The following is a 21900-nucleotide window of genomic DNA, read 5'->3' as shown; positions in this document are numbered from 1 at the left end:
GACAGCAAATTCACAGGAACAGGTAAGCACAGAGAACTCCCTCTCAGCTAGGCTGAGATACACGTTGCACTGGCAAAGAAGGAAGGCACTGACCCTTCCTAAATACCCCATGCCGTGCTGTTACTGGCCGGAGGGAACATGTGACTCACCAGGATTGGCCAGCCGCATCACATGGCCAGAAGGCAAGATGGCGACGCCCATGCCAAACGGAATGGAGACGCCGCCAGGCCTTACCAGCGCAGAGTGACAACAGGCCCGCACAACAACGCGCGCAGCCAAAGCCCCCCGCCAGACACCAGCTCCGCCACCAGACAGCCCGCGCCACAATGACCTCACAGGTAACACTCGCCTAGCACCATGCTGAAATACCCTGGCCGTGACAGTCTTCCTGTTTTTGTGGCTCACCAATGGTTTGCATCTTGTGGTGAACCCTCTATATTCACTCTTGTGAAGTCTTCTCTTGATTGTTGACTTTGACACATATACATCTACCTCCTGGAGAGTGTTCTTGATTTGGCCAACTGTTGTGAAGGGGTTTTTCTTCACCAGGGAAATTATTATTTTGTCATCCACCACAGTTGTTCCAAATGTTCCAAACAGTTGATTTGGCCACACCTAATGTTTTTGCTATCTCTCTGATGGGTTTGTTTTGATTTTTCAGCCTAATGATGGCTTGCTTCACTGATAGTGACAGCTCTTTGGATCTCATATTGAGAGTTGATAGCAACTGATTCCAAATGCAAATGTCACACCTAGAATCAACTCCAGACCTTTTACCTGATTAATTAATAATGAAATAATGAGGGAATAGCTCACACCTGTCCATGAAATAGCTTTTGAGTTGATAGTCCCATTACTTTTGGTCCCTTAAAAAGTGGGAGGCACATATTGAAACTGTTGTAATTCCTACACCGTTCACCCGATTTGGATGTAATTACCCTCAAATTAAATCTGAAAGTCTGCAGTTAAAGCACATCTTGTTTGTTTAATTTCATAACCATTGTGGTGGTGAATAGAGGCCAAAATCTGAAAATTCTGTCAATGTCCCAATATTTATGAACCTGACTGTATATCAAAATGGCCCTCGGCAGAAAAAAGGTTCCCCATCCCTGTTTTAGAGTGACAAGGGAGCAAATATTCGCTTAATGTACACTTTTGGCCTTTTAACAATACACCTTTTAACAATAGTGACTGTCCAAGAGAAGAACAAGTAATTACTTTTTAAAATAGTATTGCTTGTACCTACATTGTTAAGGGATCTTGATAAATGAATTGATGTGATATTTGTGAAAAGAAGTAGTGGTTTGTACACTAAACGTATACGTTTAGGGGCCAGGTTTCTAGCAGCCCCTAGGAATGTAGATGCACCCCACCAGTCAGGGGTACAGCCAGAACTTTGTGGACCCATAGCAACATTTTGAAGGGCCCCTTTCCCCCATTCTAAACAGACACCTCTCTCCACAGCAATTATTAATTTTATGCACCATAGTAGTGCCCTAGTAAATGTTATGCCCTACAGTTGTCCCCAATATCATATTATGAACTATAGTGGTGCCCTAGTTCACATTATATCACTCAGTGCCCACAGTTCATATTATGACACATTGTAGTGCCCCAAGTTTACAATATGCCAAATAGTACTGCCGCCAGTACACATGCCACACACAGGCCCTGATTCAGAGCCGGTCGCTCTGACAGAGCGCTTGCTCTGAATCAGGGCCGGTCTTTTTTTTTTAGAACGGCCTCCTGGCCGCGCGCATAGCTGTGTGTGACCACCCACAGCTATAGCGAGTGGCCAGGAAGATGGTCGCGATGGTCAAGACCATCGCGACCATCGGGCTTGCAACGAGACCCTTGTGGTAGGGTCTCGTTGCCCAGAGAGATTTCATCTCTAACAGAGCCAAAAGCTCTCCCACTGACATCACTTGTGATGTCAGTGGGGCCGCCCCCAGATGGTAGGTGTTCTCATGGGAACGCCTCCATCTGGGCAGCCACCCCCCCGGCCCGCCCACCAAAGGTGGCGTGCTGTCACTCAACATCGACAGCACGCCCCCTTTGGTGCGAGACCCGGGAACCTTGTAAACAACTTTTATGACCTGGGTGCAATTGCTAGACCCCAGTCGTGTGCCCTTCTAAGCCTATGGGCCCCATAGCATTGGCACTCCCTGCACCCACTATAGCTATGCCCATGCCATCTGTGCATGCTCTCCATACTAAGTGCTGGAGCACAGATATTTTCATTACTATTTATTTCACTCATGACTCTGTGAGGAGAGATGGAAAACATGTACTGTTAGGCTGCTCTGAAGATTTAAATTGTGAAACACTGGTATAGGGGTATACTTTACTAAACCGTTGATTTTTGTCTTTCAGGTCTGGCACCAGTTTCAGATTAAAACATCGGGTGGAACTCTCCCAGATGATTGTATTGTCATGTGATGAAGAGGAAGATGATGACGATACCTATGCTCTCCATATTTCTCCTAAGAATGCTCTCATTTTTATATGGCCCTACAATGGCTGTATTGTATCTTATCGGTAGGTGAGACAGAGGTGATCTCAATGATGAAAAGTAAACTTTTGCAGTAATTTTTGGAGATCCCAATTTATAATTACTGGAGGTCCACATGAGAATTTTTCACTATAGTTGAGCTACAGTACATTAATAATTCACTCGGGCTTATTTTGTCGGCTTCTCTGTGATGTAGCTGCACTATCTATAGGACAGCAGTTATAATGCCCTACTAAACCACAAGCACTGCTAGGTACAGATCAGTATTCATGTGATACATAAATGTTTCAGCCACATCAGGACTTGGAAGGGCACACCCTACACATAGCCAATAGTAACAAGAATGTAAACAAGAACCATCCATTGAAATTAATGATTTAAAAAGCTTTGAAATAAAAAATAAATAAATACAAAATAAATAAATAAATAATTACATTAATTTAGTAGTACTATTCTATTCTTACTTGGAAAATACTTAAAACTGGACAACTTTTATAATGTTTCAGTTTGATACATGTTTGCTATGCGGTTTATTTAGGGCTCTATTTATTAACATTATTTTGACTAAAATAAAGTGAAAAAGGGTGTTTTCACACCCTTTTCACATTATTTTAGTATGACCTATAGTTATTACAGGGCAATAGGGGTTGGAATAAAATTTTACGAATTCTACTCCAAAGTATCACTTATTTTTAGTGATCAGATCGCATTTCCCATAATTGTAATGGGAAATGTGATCCGACCAAAGTTACTAAAAATAAATTGTGAAAAAATATCGGGGAAAGCCCTGTGATAATAACGCCACCTGGAGGTGGCGTTATCTAGGGTCTCCCCCGGTTACCGGACTCCTACTCTGCTCTAACGGGGAGAGCAGAGCCGGGAGTCAGTCCCTGTAATCAGCTGTGTGGTCTAAACAGACCGCAAGCTGATCACTGCAAAAAAAAAAAAAGTTTACTTACCTGACTCCAGAGACTGGTGATCGGGGCACCGGGTGATGTCCTCCCTCCAGTCAGCTGGTCTCCCATGGTGCACTGCGGCCTGGTCATCAGGTGATCGAGTCCCAGTGCAGTATGGGAGATCACCTGACCAGAGGAATGGAGATCATCACCTGAGGCCCGGATCATGCAGGTAAGTGTAGTTAAGGGAGAGGGGGAACGCAGGGGGGGAGTGGGGGTCGCGGGGGGTCCGCAATCGTAGGGGTGGGGCTTAGTGCCGCGGGGTAGCAGCGGCGGCCGGTCAGCACATGCGCGGATACTTTGTCACGGTATTTTTTGCGGAAATACCGTGGTAAGGCTCCGGAGGGGATTCGCAGGGACAGAGCTTTATCGCAAGCTCTGTCCCTGCAAGGGATTTGTAGTAAATCCCTGTGATATTGCCTGAATTCGCAATGCGAATTCAGTTGTTAATATCACACTACAATCTGCATTCAATATGCGGATTGTAGTAAATAGAGCCCTTAGTAACAAAAAGAAATGTTTAAAAATTATTTTTATTAATAAACGCCTATGGTTTACTAATCTGTCTATTAACCAAATTGACATCACCTGGATAATGCAGATGTTAAATACGTAATTGAGCCCAATGGCATAATGTGTGTATAAAGTGGAATGTAAAACAAAACCTTAGAAAATGAAGTGATAAACGGACCTTAGTATATACTTTATCCATGTGATTTCATTGTTTGGATGTTGTGGTAAAGTCTTAATTGTGAGTACATTATGCTGGCCAAGTTGCTTACTTTTATAGTTAATAGTCAAATCCATCTGCTGGGTGTAAAATTTGCAGCTGCAGGAAGGATTCTATACTGCAGGGGGACGGGGTGAAAAATGTACAGCCTGATTTAGGTCTGTGAGGGGTTTCTGCCTAGCCCACCTCTAAAATGCAGTGGAAAAATAGAGCTGGTCAGAATATATGTCTAGCATGCTAAAATAGAATGTATGCAAACGCAGCCCTTGCAGCATAGTATATGTGGCTGTAAATTTGGCAAAATTGGCACCTAATTCTTAATCAGTCAAATATGTTTCATTTAGAATCAGTCATAGGGGCATATTCAATTGGGTGTGAGGTTTAACGAGGAAATCACCTTGCGCCCAATTTTGGATTACCGCAGGTATGCGCGCTCCTGATACCCGTGGTATCCAATTTTATAAAAGTGGTCGCGGAGTTTTCAGCTCTGAAAACCCCGCGCCTTGTGAGAAAAAAAAATAAAATTCTGCACTTACCTGCACGGTGGTCTCCGCGGCTCCCGGTAGCCTCCCCTCTATCTTCTCACAGGAAAGGCGGCTGCTGGGAGTCCCGGGGGCTGCTGGGAGGCTCCAGGGGCTGGTGGGAGGGGCAAGGGCTGATGGGAGATGTAGTTCTCCCAGCGCCCATTCCGGGGGGCACACAAACACTGGGAGGCCACACACAACGGGGGTCACACACACACAACACTCATACAGACACACACTTACTCATACACACTTACAAACACTAACAAACACTCACACACACTGACATACTCACCCTGCTGCAGAAGACCCGGCTCCCGACGCTGGATGCAGAAGACAGCGCTGCAGAAGGTAAGTAATTATGGACTAATTAAGCTAATTGGAAACTTCCAATTGCTTAATTAGTCCTCAGGGGAGTGCCGCCGGGGTCCCAGAGCAAGTCCTGCTGATTTTGCCTAAAATTAACGATTTAAAAAAAATCACACTTGCTCTGGAGGTGCGAGAATAAAAAGCTCCCAATTCGCAAAAAAATAAATAATCCGCACCTAATTGAATAGCAAAAATAGAAATAGTAATAGAGCTGTACAACTAGATGTTCACAGACTGGTTACACCCTGTAATGCTTTGCATGTGCCTCACCGGTTTATTCAAATCTTCCAGGATAAATTTATAGTGAACAGTGCTGAAATACCATTGGCTGCTTTCCGTCTACACTCAGCTCAAGAATGCTTGATTGGTGACCAATTTGTAACGTGTTGTCAAATTTATATACTTTCTAGATAAGTGTGCAAATACTTTATTCATTTCTGAAATTATTTCACTGATTTCTTACTGTTCCTGGAACTAATTATAAAAATAAAAAATTAGACCACGGTACCAGTACAGCATTTCTCCATAACTGTTTGCCCAAGCAATACCACACAATGCGACTGATTAAGAGATGGGCACAGTGTCCATGTTCCTGCAGTTGCGCTTTTTTTGCTACTACGCAAGGGCAAAAAGTCCTGGAAATGCTTACTCTACACACGTGATTATATAAAAAGGTGAGAAAAATAGAAGCAAGAAGGGAATGGTATGGAGTCAAAGATAGGAGAAGAAATTACATAATACACCGCACTAGGGTAGCAAAGGCATCTAAATAATATTCAAAAAATGGGATAAAAATCAGGAGAGACCAAAAGAAAATTGTTAATATATTATGTATTTCATCAGATATATTTATGACAAAATGTCAGGTTAAAGGTGCACCCTCGGAGCAAGTGTACAGTTATCAACAAAAGAGAAGACAGGAAAGTGCTCCTGGTAAGTGGGGCACACCTTAAATTGTTCTAAAACATAACTTTTAATAATTATCTTAAGATGTAGGTCTCTATTCGACGAGCAAATGCAAAAATATACAAATACAAAACCAAATGTGAATATACCAAGTACCAACAAACGTTTATTTAGTGCATAAGTGAAACAACTAATAATAAATATTCACCAAAGTGAATGTCGGCGATGATAACAAAACAAAACATACAAGACAAATCATGTGTGTGATTACATAAAATTAAAAATGCACCATGGAAACAGACCATAAATTTATCCTATTTGGAAAATCATATAATTTAATGAGGCGTCCCTCAATTGACTGGGAATGTACACAGGACAGATTCCAATTAATAATGTCATGTGAATCTAAAAGAGAAATAAATGACCATGCATTTAGATGCACTGAGGTCAGTCATGTAAACATCAGACTGGTGATGAAAGCCCCGTGCATGGGACAGTGAAAGATACTAGCAGGCTGTTTCTGCTGCCAGCGTTTGCAGGAGTCACAGAACCTGTTGCTAGACAGTGCAGAAAATGGATCTACGCAGCGGCTGGTACCTGTAATAGGATTATTCCCAGTGGTGTGTAGATCTGCAGGTGCGGGGGTCCCCTGTGCGCACAGAGGTACCCCTTGAATGGTGCCTGACGCGCGTTTCGCCGGGGGCTTTCTCAAAGGAAGCTCATTTTGTGGATAGTGAGCAGGAAGTAAATACTTCCGGGTAGACACTGATTGGATAGTAAATTGTAATTGACGGCATAGATTACCGATCATGAACACATTCATTAGGGAAGGCGTGGCAGTCAAAATAAATGTGTCAACGTTTCTTGAACGGAGCTAAGTGCTCCATTAAAACAAGCATAACAATAAATGAACATTTTTGTAATTTGGGATATGTAAACTCACCATCATGACATATTATCAATAAATAAGCAGCTACATGTCCACTCATAAATGTCAGAAATAGGACACATTCATTAAAAAAGGCATGATAATAAAGATAAAAGAATGTAACCATCAGAGTTACAAATATCATTGATAAGTATAGTAGCAACCTAAGTATATAGGAAATCAAAGCAGATTTTCACAATCACCATGTTCCGGTAATAGAAAAATGTTCACTAAAAGGACGTGTGGCGTGGAGAATAGAACATTAGTCCTTATTAAAATAGACCTATAGTGTTAAAATAATTGATGACCAAATAAAAATCTAAGCAAGATGTTAAAAGATCAATTTAAATATAGCAGGTTTAACAATCAAGATAGTCTAATAATAAAAGTCCGCTAATTAGCGTATAAAAATGAGAAATGGAGCTTAAGTCCTTTATAACCTCTAAATATAAAATAGTATATAACTAAATAAATATGCACCCTATGAAAAATGTGAATAGTCTTGTGAAAACATCTCATAAAATGTGATAAAGAAATGAAATAAATAAAAGGTGATAAAAGATGAAGGTGATAAAAAAATATAAAAATATAAATACCAAGAATATACACATGGGCACGATGCACCCATAGATAAGTGCATGCATAGAATGTGTCACTATTCACCTATACATATGGATCTTCAAAACACACATATAAAAATACAAAAGGAGAAAAAAAGAAATTAGAAAAGGGGGAATTAAGTATTCAAGAAAGAACTATAGTTGATAGTTTCATTTAGTCCATGTGGATTCATGGTACCAAGTTTGAAAGTCCACTCACATTCCTTCTTCAGGAGTTCCTTCATTAAGTCTCCTCCTCTGATAGTTAGTTGTACCTTTTCCAAACCAAAAGCAAAAAGATCCTTGCAAGAACTTTTATGATGTTGGTAGAAATGTCTAGCCACAGATGTTATTTTTTTTAATTTTTGAAGATCTGTGGTCGCATGTTTGATGTTGCCAATGTGTTCCAGGATCCCTTGTTTCAGTGGCCGAGTTGTGATTCCTACATACCTTTTGACACATGTACAGTCCAGACAGTATACCACTCCTGTACTACTACAGCTGATGAAGTGGCGAATAGAATGTTTCTTGCCATAACGATCCGTGATATTATTCCTTTTTGTCATATTGGCACATGCTTGCAGTGGCCGCATGGAAAAGAGACTATTATTGTATTTGATTTAAATAAGAAAGATGGCTGTGGATCATCATATCACTAAGGTGTTTAGCTCTTCTCCAGCTCATTTCAACTTTGGAAAAAGATCTCCAACAGCATTTGGATACCAAAGTTGAAATGAGCTGGAGAAGAGCTAAAAACATTTGGGATATGATGGTCCACAGCCGTCTGTCTTATTTAAATCAAAAAGGCCCTACAATAATAGTCTCTTTTCCATGTGGCCACTGCAAAGCATGTGCCAATATGACAAAAAGGAATAATATCACGGATCGTTATGGGAAGAAACATTCTATTCGCCACTTCATCAGCTGTAGTAGTACAGGAGTGGTATACTGTCTGGACTGTACATGTGTCAAAGGTATGTAGGAATCACAACTCGACCACTGAAACAACGGATCCTGGAACACAATGGCAACATCAAACATGCGACAACACATATCTTCAAAAATGTAAAAAGATAACATCTGTGGTTAGACATTTCTACCAACATCATAAAAGTTCTTGCAAGGATCTTTTTGCTTTTGGTTTGGAAAAGGTACAACTAAATATCAGAGGAGGAGACTTAATGAAGGAACTCCTGAAGAAGGAATGTGAGTGGACTTTCAAACTTAGTACCATGAATCAACATGGCCTAAATAAAACTATCAACTATAGTCCTTTCTTGAATACTTAATTCCTCCCTTTCTAATTTCTTTTTTTCTCCTTTTGTATTTTTATATGTGGGTTTTGAAGATACATATGTATAGGTGAATAGTGACACATTCTATGCATGCACTTATCTATGGGTGCATCGTGCCCATGTGTATATTCTTGGTATTTATATTTTTATATTTTTTTATCACCTTCATCTTTTATCACCTTAATTTATTTCTTTTCGTTATCACATTTTATGAGATGTTTTCACAAGACTATTCACGTTTTTCATAGGGTGTATATTTATTTAGTTATATACTAGTTTATATTTAGAGGTTATAAAGGACTTAAGCTCCATTTCTCATTTTTATACGCTAATTAACGGACTTTTATTATTAGACTATCTTGATTGTTAAACCTGCTATATTTAAATTGATCTTTTAACATTTTGCTTAGATTTTTATTTGGTCATCGATTATTTTAACACTATAGGTCAATTTTAATAAGGACTAATGTTCTATTCTCCACGCCACACGTCCTTTTAGTGAACATTTTTCTATTACCGGAACATGGTGATTGTGAAAATCTGCTTTGATTTCCTATATACTTAGGTTGCTACTATACTTATCAATGATATTTGTAACTCTGATGGTTACATTCTTTTATCTTTATTATCATGCCTTTTTAATGAATGTGTCCTATTTCTGACATATATGAGTGGACATATAGCTGCTTATTTATTGATAATATGTCATGATGGTGAGTTTACATATCTCAAATTCCAAATCTGTTCCTTTATTGTTATGCTTGCTTTAATGGAGCGCTTAGCTCCGTTCAAAAAACGTTGACACATTTATTTTGATTGCCACGCCTTCCCTAATGAATGTGTTCATGATTTGTAATCTATGCCATCAATTACAATTTACTATCCAATCAGTGTCTACCCGGAAGTATTTGCTTCCTGCTCACTAGCTACAAGACGAGCTTCCTTTGAGAAAGCCCCCGGCGAAACGCGCGTCAGGCACTGCTCACTGGGTACCTCTATGCGCACAGGGGACCCCCGCACTTGCAGACCTATACACCACTGGGAATAATCCTGTTACAGGTACCTTTACTTAACTCTCTGTTCTCTCACCAGCCGCTGCGGAGATCCATTTCCTGCGCTGCCTAGCAACAGGTTCTGTGACTCCTGCAAACGCTGGCGGCAGAAACAGCCTGCTAGTATCTTTCACTGTGCCATGCACGGGGCTCTCATCACCAGTCTGATGTTTACATGACTGGTGAAAGCAGACCTCAGTGTATCTAAATGCACGGTCATTTATTTCTCTTTTAGATACACATGACATTATCAATTGGAATCTGTCCTGTGTACATTCCCAGTCAATTGAGGGACGCCTCAATTAGTTATATGATTTTCCAAATAGGATAAATTTATGGTCTGTTTCAATGGTGCATTTTTAATTTTATGTAATCACACACATGATTTGTCTTGTATGTTTTGTTTTGTTATCATCGCCGACATTCACTTTGGTGAATATTTATATTAGTTGTTTCACTTATACACTAAATAAAGGTTTGTTGGTACTTGGTATATTCACATTTGGTTTTGTATTTGTATATTTTTGTATTTGCTCGTCGAATAGAGAACCTACATCTTAAGATAATTATTAAAAGTTATGTTTTAGAACAATTTAAGGTGTGCCCCACTTACAATGAAGCACTTTCCTTTCTTCTCCTTTGTTGATAACTGCACACACGTGATCCCAAGTGTCTGATGGTGATCGCAATTACATTCGGCATCGCTAATACCTGAGAAGGGGTTTGCAATCCCAAGGCATTTCAGGGTGGAGACTGGGAGGTGACCTAAAATGAACGCAAAATTAGGCCGTTTCATGGATACGTTATGGAAATGTCACAGGCGTGTCTAGGAAAGCTGCTGTGTTCCCAAATGCAAATCCACAGACTTAGAGGCCATGTTTAGTTGGACTTGAGGAGAGTAGCTAGCGTCAGTGGCGTAACTAGGGTCTGCGGAGCCCAGGGCAAGTTTCAGATTGGCGGTCCCCCCCACATATTATAAATATATCTTGCGCGCCAAAGGCGCGCGTCAAAAATATGGGTGTGGTCACCTACCAGAAGGGGCGTGGCTACTGAATATGGGGCGTGCCAACATGACACGACACCCATATTTTGGCACATTCCTTTACATTCCATATGCACCTTACCTCTGCGGTGGTTTCTCACAACGTGGAACCTCTGAAGAAATGTATCCTCCCTGGGATGATGGCGTCTTCAGTCGGTATTCACTATTCATGTAGGTCACATCGTCCGGAAGATGCCTGTTCATGTGGGAATAATAACAAAGTCATCATCATACAACAGCGGTTCAACCAGCCTCGTGCCTCCTGTGTAACTTCCTTTCCCCTGCGTCTCTCAGCCACACCATCATCCCACTGCATCACCCGTCAGCCACACCATAGCCTCCCCCCTGTGTCGTCTCACAGCACACCATCACCGCCACCCTGTGTCAACTCTCAGCACACCATCATCTCCCCCCTGCCTCATCTCTCAACATACCGTCACCTCCCCCCCTGCGTCGTCTCTCAATCAGGCGATCAGCTCCCTCCCTGCATCGTCTCTCAGTCAGGCGATCAACTCCCTCCCTGCATCATCTCTCAGTCAGGCGATCAGCTCCCTCCCTGCGTCATCTCTCAATCAGGCGATCAGCTCCCTCCCTGCGTCGTCTCTCAGTCAGGCGGTCAGCTCCCTCCCTGCGTCGCCTCTCAGTCACACCACCATCTTCCCCCCGCGTGTTCTCTCAGCACAGACACACTGACACAGATATATATATACACACACACAGACACATGTATACACACACACACATATATATATATATATATATATATATATACATATACACACACACTGACATATATTCACAATGACACATATACACACACACTGACATATACACATACATACACACTGACATATACACATACAGTACATACTGACACATAAACACACACTCAGAACCGTAGGGAGGGTGGTACGGCCGGTGCCTCCGCACAGGGCGGAAATCTCTTGCGGCACCGGCCACGAACTGCCCGACTCCGGAGAGGTCTGCAGAAAGTGACCTGCAGTGCTGCGCGGCGCACACCAGCGATGCCGGCGAAGATCCCCGCCCTCCACCCACCTCCGAGAGGAAAAGGTAAGCGCTCAGGGGGAGAAGGGGGGTGTGGGTGAGCGAGAGGGGTGGAAGTGCAGTGCCGTCCTGCTACGGCGCTGCACACACTGACATATACACATACACACACTGACATATATTCACACTGACACATATACACACACACTGACACATATACACACACACACACTGACATATACACACTGACATATACACATACAGTACATACTGACACATATACACACACTGACACATATATACACACACACTGACATATACACATACATACACACTGACGTATACACATACAGTACATACTGACACATATACACACACTGACATATATACATACACACACAGACACACACAGACACAGATACGCACACACACACTGACACAGACGCATACTGACACAGATACACACTAACACAGATACACACACGCTGACAGAAATACACACACACTGACACAGATACACACACACGGTGACACAATTACACCCACGCTGACACAGATACACACACACTGACACAGATACATACATGCTGACACAGATACACACATGCTGACACCGATACACATGCTGACACGTATATACACACATGCTGACACAGATACACACATGCTGACACCGATACACACGCTGACACGTATATACACACATGCTGACACAGATACACACATGCTGACACATATATACACACATGCTGACACAGATACACACATGCTGACACAGATACATACATGCTGACACCGATGCACACGCTGACACGTATATACACACACACTGACACAGATACACACACGCTGACACAGATACACACATGCTGACACAGATACACACATGCTGACACCGATACACACGCAGACACGTATATACACACATGCTGACACAGATACACACACATGCTGACACATATATACACACATGCTGACACATATACATACATGCTGACACAGATACACACATGCTGACACAGATACATACATGCCTACACCGATACACACGCTGACACGTGACACAGATACATACATGCTGACAGTAACAGATACACACATGCTGACACAGATACACACATGCTGACACAGATACATACATGCTGACACATATATACACACATGCTGACACATGCTGACACATGCACACACATGCTGACACAGATACACACATGCTGACACAGATACATACATGCTGACAGTAACACAGATACACACATGCTGACACATGCACACACATGCTGACAGATACACACATGCTGACACAGATACATACATGCTGACAGTAACACAGATACACACATGCTGACACAGATACATACATGCCTACACCGATACACACGCTGACACGTGACACAGATACATACATGCTGACAGTAACAGATACACACATGCTGACACAGATACACACATGCTGACACAGATACATACATGCTGACACATATATACACACATGCTGACACATGCTGACACATGCACACACATGCTGACACAGATACACACATGCTGACACAGATACATACATGCTGACAGTAACACAGATACACACATGCTGACACATGCACACACATGCTGACAGATACACACATGCTGACACAGATACATACATGCTGACAGTAACACAGATACACACATGCTGACACAGATACATACATGCTGACAGTAACACAGATACACATATGCTGACACAGATACACACATGCTGACACATGCTGACACAGATACATACATGCTGACACAGATACATACATGCTGACAGTAACACAGATACACATATGCTGACACAGATACACACATGCTGACACATGCTGACACAGATACACACATGCTGACACAGATACACACATGCACATGCTGAAACAGATACACACATGCACATGCTGACACAGATACACACATGCACATGCTGAAACAGATACACACACTGACACATATATACACACGCTGATGCATATACACACATGCTGCTCCCCCATCCCCCCCCCAATACTTACCAGTGGTGAAGCTGCAGAGCGCTGGGGAAGGAGAATTTTCACTATCCGTGTCCCCCGGCGCCGGCAGAAGCTCTCAGCCTCTCAGGATCAGCAGCATGCTGCAGAATGCCAGAAGGACTACCTTGGAGGGGCTGCGCGTCTATGCTTTAGCTCCCCCTACAGTCAGCACCAGCAGCTTGCTGCTGTAGTCACTCACTATACACTGTACTGTGTACAGTAGTAAATTTCGTCGGGGGAAGTGGGGGGGGAGCGGAGAGCGGGCGGTGCGGGTAACAATGCCTGGATGGCGCCCCCTCTGCTGGGCCTGCCACGTCGCCCAGGGCACAAGCCCCGCTCGACCCCCCCTAGATACGCCACTGGCTAGCGTAGACCCTAGGCTACCACAAATGTCGATGGTGTGACCGATATTGGAGTGTTTACAATCTCCATCACAATTGCACAGACCAGGGAACCTGAAAGTGGGCATCTCAGCGCTCATACACTCCATTGCATGGTGGAGCAAAAAGGGTAAGCTGAGATTGGCATTTGCATATGTCCACAACCACTATAGCGTGAGTGGCAGCGATGGCGGCTGCATTGCCAACCATCTCTGAATCAGGCCTAATAGTCTTTAAGCTCCATACAGTAACAGTTGTTACCGTATGGTTTTCTTGGTCTTTAGATCATACAGTAATGTCTTGATCTTCTACATCTCACGTTTATTTTCCAAGTTTTTCCACAAGTGACAAGTATTATTTTGAATTCAGTATATCCCATGCTTTCCTCAGTCATACCACATGGGCTGTGAGTCATTCATGTGTGTTATGTGAATGCATTAGATATCCACATTCATCTCTTCCTCTTTCACTATATTTTTGAAACATTTAATATTGGGACATCTTCCTTCTCACAAACGGTCACATATCTTAATCGTAACAATATTACTGTTGCACTGCTTAATATATAATGCACAAGCATGGGGGTACAATTCACTTGTAATAACAGTGTGAATAAATTGAGATTGGCATTTCACAAAGTAAACCACTATTACTTTTTTCTATTGGCTTGATCTTTTTTTAAATATTTGTTTAACAATAAAGAAATGAAGCCACTAAGGCAATTAGCGTCTTGGCCACAATGTGCTGTGTTGGAACGGCACCCTGGGCTGTGGAGGGCCGTCCTGGAGGGAGGGGGCGTGGCCTAATCGTGGCAGGCTATGCCTCCTTATGGGTAAAAAAACCTTTTTACAGTGGTGTTGGGGATGGGGGTGTTGTGAGCCCCTCAGCAGAGGAGACGACTGCTGCTGCTGCTCCTCAGCATCAGAGAGCAGTCTCCCACTGCAGCCCAGCACACAGCAGCATGTACTGGGCAGCTAACCGATAAGGGGGAGGGGGGGCAGCGTCGGACGTGGGCTACCACCGGGCCCCTTCAACAAACCTGGGTAATTAGTACCTGCCCCTCACCTCTCGGCCCCCCTGCCGACACTTTGTGGTCTGCAACATCGCTAGTTTTTCCTCGCACCACATAGAGGTGCATGGCAAAATGACCAATAATCCTCCTACTGTAATGGACAAATATGTGCATAGCCAAACATCACAGGATGATAGGTGGCACATCAACTCTAACTGAATCGCAGTCTAAGTGTACAAGATGCAGTGTACAGAAGCACTAGTACATGTATATAAATGATCTTTCTTGAGTTTTATTCATAGTAATATGCCTTTTCCACCAAAATTCTGTGTCTGAGTTTTTGAACATGGTCTCAACCCATGTCAGACCCCTTTCACACTGCACCTTGGACTCAAGTTATTCCCGGGTTGGCCCCATTCACACTGAACCCGTGTCTGCCCTGCAAAACCTGTGTATGCCATTAGAAATGGACTTATTCTGGAGACGACATAATCTCTAAGCGCACTTTCTAAGCTCCAATTAGTGGCTTTTAACGTGATCTGGGTCTGATAACCCGGGTCACACTGCACTGTTACCCGGGACCAAGCCGTGTTTGACCCAGGTAGCTACCAAGATCGGATTTCTGGGTATTTCGACCCGGGTAATTATTCTCACCAATCCTCAAACCGGATTTCCCTGGCAATAACCCGGGTTAAAAGTTTGATGGAAAAGGGGTATACAATATGTGCTCCATTGCATATTGCTCGTGTGATTTGAGTAAACATGCATAAATTCAAGGACCTCACCTCAGCCTGTTGTTTGTAGGCTATTCTTCGCATCGTACCTTTCCTGGGGGATATGGTATTATGTAAGTAAATTGGAAATTTATCTGGACTTATCTAGAAATGTGTTTTAACCAACAGGAAAAATTGATGTAAGTGCTGCTTCTCTGTAAAATGTCACCTACTCAAATACAATCACTAATAGTTTTTTTTTCCTTTTATAGTCCATGTGCAGAGCAACTATATATATAAGCTGGTTCACACATTACTGAGCTAGTTTGTAGTACATGGCTAAGCCTGGTAGAAAACTACAATTCTCTGTCTGTGCCTGTGTATAGTAGTCAGTGTACGTCATAGTATTTCATGTTTTAGCAATGCAAAAATAAACATCTGCACATTCAGTATAAAGGACTTTATATATTTGTAAGATAGCTCAAGTTAACAATAACATGTTAGTTTACTGTATTTTGCTATGGTTTTTTTTATGTAAAAACTGCTTAACCACATTATCCAGAGTGTTAAATGCAAATTGCCTTATGTGACTTCCCTTATGTTATTTTTCCCTCATTTTACACTTTCTCATATTTAACAGCAATTTTTCCTGGTCCCTTGAGAAGCATAAAATTGGGGCCGGAGTCCTGACTGTATTTACGTATGTGATGGCAGGTCCTATTTAATTACTCAGGGCCTGATTCAGAGTTAGACTAGCAGCCTAGATCCCTGTATTAGCTGTAAGTATAATTAGATTGTGATCATCAATAAGTAAAAGTTAGCATATAAAACCTTAGCGACAGTTGACTTAAGGACTTATGTAAATGCTCAATTTGATCTCAATCCATTTCACAAGCAAAAAATTTCTTTCCATGCATTTCCCTATATCTGTAACTTCAGCATTTCTATGAAATCACACAGATCAGACAGAGAAATGAAGTGTCATTGAACGTGTGAAAGTGCAGGCAGCATGGCGCAATCCATTGCCACTAAGGGAAAGTACACGCAGTAACAAAAAAATACATCTACAGCTCCACCAACCAATACACACAGAAAAAAATAAGACTTGGGTCTATTTTACAAATAAAAGTTAATTGCTGTTTTAGATAAATGGGAACAGCCTTTTGGGAAGTAATTAGTTATCTGTTTTTGGAAAATTCACTTTTCAAAGCATAAATTGGAGGAACGGGGAAAAGGCCTACAAACAGTACACTTGTCACAGTGCGCTGGAGCTGTGCTCCTTCTTACAGTGTCCAACAGCGCTGGTTCTTTAGGACAGCGGTTGCTCCGTTGTGTGCATGTGGTGGTCGTCACCCGCACAGGAGAAGCTCCTCCTCGTTGCTGGTGCTCCCTCTCCCCGGCTGCTGCGAGGACCGCCAGCATCTTCTACTGGTAGTTCTGGCTGACAGCATCTCCCTTCCTCAGCAGCTGCTCCTGGTGGCTGCGGATCCCATAGGGACATGCGTGTTGCTCTATTTTAAATTTAAAGGGCTAGGCTCTCCAGAGCGTGATGTCATGTTGGCACCAAATTTGAATCTTCTCCCTAAATAAGGAAGTCTCTGGTCACTATTCAGTGCCTGAGTATCAGACTCACTTCCTGATCTCCAGTGTCTGTTCTGCTAGAACTCCCTGCATACTTAGCTATGTTCTGATCGAGTTCGTCTGACATTTCTCCTAGCCTGCTCCCTTGCTATTGCTTCTTGTGACTTCCTGGTTCCGACTTTGGCTTTCTCCTGACAAAGCTCCGGTACTCCTCATGGAGACCAGTCTTTCTGCCTGTCTTTGTAACCACCAGTCTGTACATAGGAACCCAGTCAGGGGGCCGCAACCTGCAAATCGAGCACAACAAAGCAAAAATCTCCCTTGCCAGGGGTCTTTGGTGGAAGCCACTTTATATTATATATATATATATATATATATATATATAAAAATAGAAAAAAGGCACTCACCAGGTAGAAAATGAAGATAAAATCACATCTTTAATAGAATCATAGCATGCTTTGTGGTGTTGTTCTGTTCACACTGGCTTGGATTGTCCTGATGACGGTCCCTGTGAGGATCGAAACGTCGACAATATGGTGATGTTTTTAAAGATGATTCTATTAAAGATGTGATTTTATCTTCATTTTCTACCTGGTGAGTGCCTTTTTTCTATTTTTGGATTCTGCTGGATCTCTAAGGAGCACCGCCTATATATATATATATATATATATATATATATGTGACTTATATTTGAAGCTTTGAGTGCGGACTTACAATATTATATATATATATATATATATACAGTCAGGTGCATAAATATTGGGACATTGAAAGAATGTTCATATTTTGGCCTCTATTCATCACCACAATGGCTTTGAAATGAAACTAACAAGATGTTCTTTAACTGCAGACTTTCAGATTTAATTTGAGGGTAATTACATCCAAATCAGGTGAACGGTGTAAGAATTACAATGGTTTCTATATGTGCCTCCCACTTTTTAAGGGGCCAAAAGTAATGGGACTATCAACTCAAAAGCTATTTCATGAACAGTTGTGGGCTATTCCCTCGTTATTTAATTATCAATTAAGCAGGTAAAAGGTCTGGAGTTGATTCTAGGTGTGACATTTGCATTTGGAATCAGTTGCTGTCGACTCTCAATATGAGATCCAAAGAGCTGTCACTATCAGTGAAGCAAGCCATCATTAGGCTGAAAAATCAAAACAAACCCATCAGAGAGATAGCAAAAACATTAGGTGTGGCCAAATCAACTGTTTGGAACATTCTTAAAAAGAAAGAATGCACCGGAGAGCTCAGCAACGCCAACAGACCCGGAAGACCACGGAAAACAACTGTGGTGGATGACAGAAGAATTATTTCCCTGGTGAAGAAAAACCCCTTCACAACAGTTGGCCAAATCAAGAACACTCTCCAGGAGGTAGGTGTATATGTGTCAAAGTCAACAATCAAGAGAAGACTTCACAAGAGTGAATATAGAGGGTTCACCACAAGATGTAAGCCATTGGTGAGCCACAAAAACAGGAAGACCAGATTAGAATTTGCCAAACAACATCTAAAAAAGCCATTACAGTTCTGGAACAACATCCTATGGACAGATGAGACAAAGATCAACTTGTACCAGAGTGATGGGAAGAGAAGAGTATGGAGAAGGAAAGGAACTGCTCATGATCCAAATCAACCCACCTCATCAGTGAAGCATGGTGGTGGTAGTGTCATGGCGTGGGCATGTATGGCTGCCAATGGAACTGGTTCCCTTGTATTTATTGATGATGTGACTGCTGACAAAAGCAGCAGAATGAATTTTGAAGTGTTTCGGGCAATATTATATGCTCATATTCAGTCAAATGCTTCAGAACTCATTGGACGGCGCTTCACAGTGCAGATGGACAATGACCCGAAGCATACTGCAAAAGCAACCAAAGAGTTTTTTAAGGCTAAAAAGTGAATGTTATGCAATGACCAAGTCAATCCCCTGACCTGAATCCGATTGAGCATGCATTTCACTTGATGAAGACAAAACTGAAGGGAAAATGCCCCAAGAACAAGCAGGAACTGAAGACATTTGCAGTAGAGGCCTGGCAGAGCATCACCAGGGATGAAACCCAATGTCTGGTGATGTCTATGCGTTCCAGACTTCAGGCTGTAATTGCCTGCAAAGGATTTGCAACAAAGTATTAAAAAGTGAAAGTTAGATTTAGGATTGTTTAGTTTGTCCCATTACTTTTGGCCCCTTAAAAAGTGGGAGGCACATATAGAAACCGTTGTAATTCCTACACCGTTCACCTGATTTGGATGTAATTACCCTCAAATTAAATCTGAAAGTCTGCAGTTAAAGCACATCTTGTTTGTTTCATTTCAAAGCCATTGTGGTGGTGAATAGAGGCCAAAATATGAAAATTTTGTCAATGTCCCAATATTTATGCACCTGACTGTATGTATATATATATATATATATATATATATATAGTCTAGAGTCAAGATCCTTACGATGCCAGCTAGAGTTGCGACAACACTAAGGACATGTACAAATGCACCACCTGAATCAGGGGCATCTTTAGAGAGGAGGGGGCCCATGTGCATCCCCAGTCACTGGCCCCCTCCTCTCACTCCGGCGGCCGGCCGGCAGCCAGCCAGTGACTGACACGGCTGGCCAGCCACCGCAGAATCAATAGACTCTGGGCACTAGAGTGTGCCCAGAGTCTATTGCGCATGCGCAGATTACCGGGGAAATGGCGTGGCCATCATTTTCCCGGTGATTGCCTCACAGCACATGCGTAAAACACCGGAAAAATGTCCACGGCGGCCATTTTCCAGCATTTGAGCAGCGCTGGGAGACCTGACGTATATTATGTAAGTTTTACATAATATGGGTGCAGGGTGTGCGGTGCGGGCCCCTCCTGGACCCAAGGGCCCGTGTGCACCGCACACCTTGCATCCATTATAGATACACCCCTGACCTGAATCTGGAGTGTCGTAGGGGTAATGGATAGGCTTCAACCACTAGGGATTGATTCTGGAAATTGCCCAACACCTTTCCTAGACACAAAATTAATTTATCTGTGCACACATGAATTGTTGCATAAACCACCCTGATAAATTTATTCAAAAAGGGTTGGAAAATGAAATGTTGAGCTGTGTTTTCTGATTTTTTTTGTATAACTGATAAAACTTATGTTAACAAATAGAAAGCTATCAACAAAACAGCAAACTAATTAATGACAATTGATAACAAAATGCTTAACTTTAGAGGAGTGTGACAAGTGTTACACTAATATGCACAACCTCACCCGCCAATACTATACAATGATATTATAACATCAGTTAAGAATGGTCACTTGTGGTGGTGCACATGTTGAATTGCTGGCCTAGGCATCTTGACATGCAGAATCTCAATAGAACTAACTTGGATAGACAATTCCCCCCAACAAAATATGGAAATATAACACAATTAAATGGGATGGCTGGAATTATAGTCAGACAGCTTGAACGAAAAATTAACAGGATACTATCTATAACACTTCTCAGAGGGCCTGATTCAGAGCCGCTCATAAGCGGCTGCTCGTTCACTCCGAGCGATGTTCGCACAAATGCGCGGCGTATGGGTTGTAATACGCATGCGTGAACCAGTCATTGCGGTCGGAAATTGTGTTCTCGCAAAATAGCGAATGCCTGCTAATTTGAGTGACAGAATGAGGCGTTTGTGGGTGATAACAGGGGAAGGTGCTTGAAAACGGGGAGTGGTGATCCAAACGCAGGCGTGCCAAACGGTCAAAACGGGCGTTTTAAGGGTGTGCATAATTAACAAAGCAGCGTCATCGACCACGTCACTTGGTTCTCTTTTAGCCTGAACTAAAATCCTACCACAAGCACTGCGAGCAGTTCATACGCCTTTCGATGTACTCGATTAATCTAATAAATAGCGGAGATGACGTAGGATGCGAGCGGCCAGGGGGCGTTTTTTACAAAATAGCGGGCGCATGTTTCGTTTGCTCGTTCAGACATAGAGGCGTCAACAGACCGCAAAGAGCGAGCGCTCTATTTAAATATCCGGCCCCTTTTTCAGAGCGAGCGTGCGCAAATAGCGCTCGGCTCTGAATCGGGCCCAGAGTTCATTCCTTCAGCTCCAGCAATGGATATCACAAATAGTCCTTTACTAAAGTCTGGCTTTATCAATTCAACAGCAGAGTACTTAAAAGAACTACAGATGCTAACTTGAGAGCATGCAGCTACTTGGATCTCACACCTGCAGATTGCAATAGCTTTTATGGTTAGTGCTGGGATCTGTAGTACCACAGTTATTCTTCCTC

At 42.4% G+C, this 21900-nt stretch overlaps 1 protein-coding gene across 1 annotated transcript in view; it reads left to right on the top strand.

Annotated features, from left to right (window-relative positions):
* The window catches only part of TAGAP (T cell activation RhoGTPase activating protein), a 214310-nt gene that overhangs the window by 172486 nt on the left and 19924 nt on the right, over nt 1-21900 (top strand). Inside the window, exon 4 of the mRNA XM_088451751.1 lies at nt 2374-2538. Within this exon, the coding sequence (XP_088307877.1) occupies nt 2374-2538 (165 nt within the window). The remainder of the gene's footprint in view (nt 1-2373; nt 2539-21900) is intronic.

The sequence above is a fragment of the Taudactylus pleione genome, unplaced genomic scaffold (genome assembly GCF_031769625.1).
Source record: "Taudactylus pleione unplaced genomic scaffold, aTauple2 ptg000006l, whole genome shotgun sequence".
Lineage (NCBI taxonomy): Eukaryota > Metazoa > Chordata > Amphibia > Anura > Myobatrachidae > Taudactylus > Taudactylus pleione.
The sequence above is the reverse complement of the archived record's forward strand: the minus strand, read 5'-3'. Positions and strand labels throughout refer to the sequence as shown.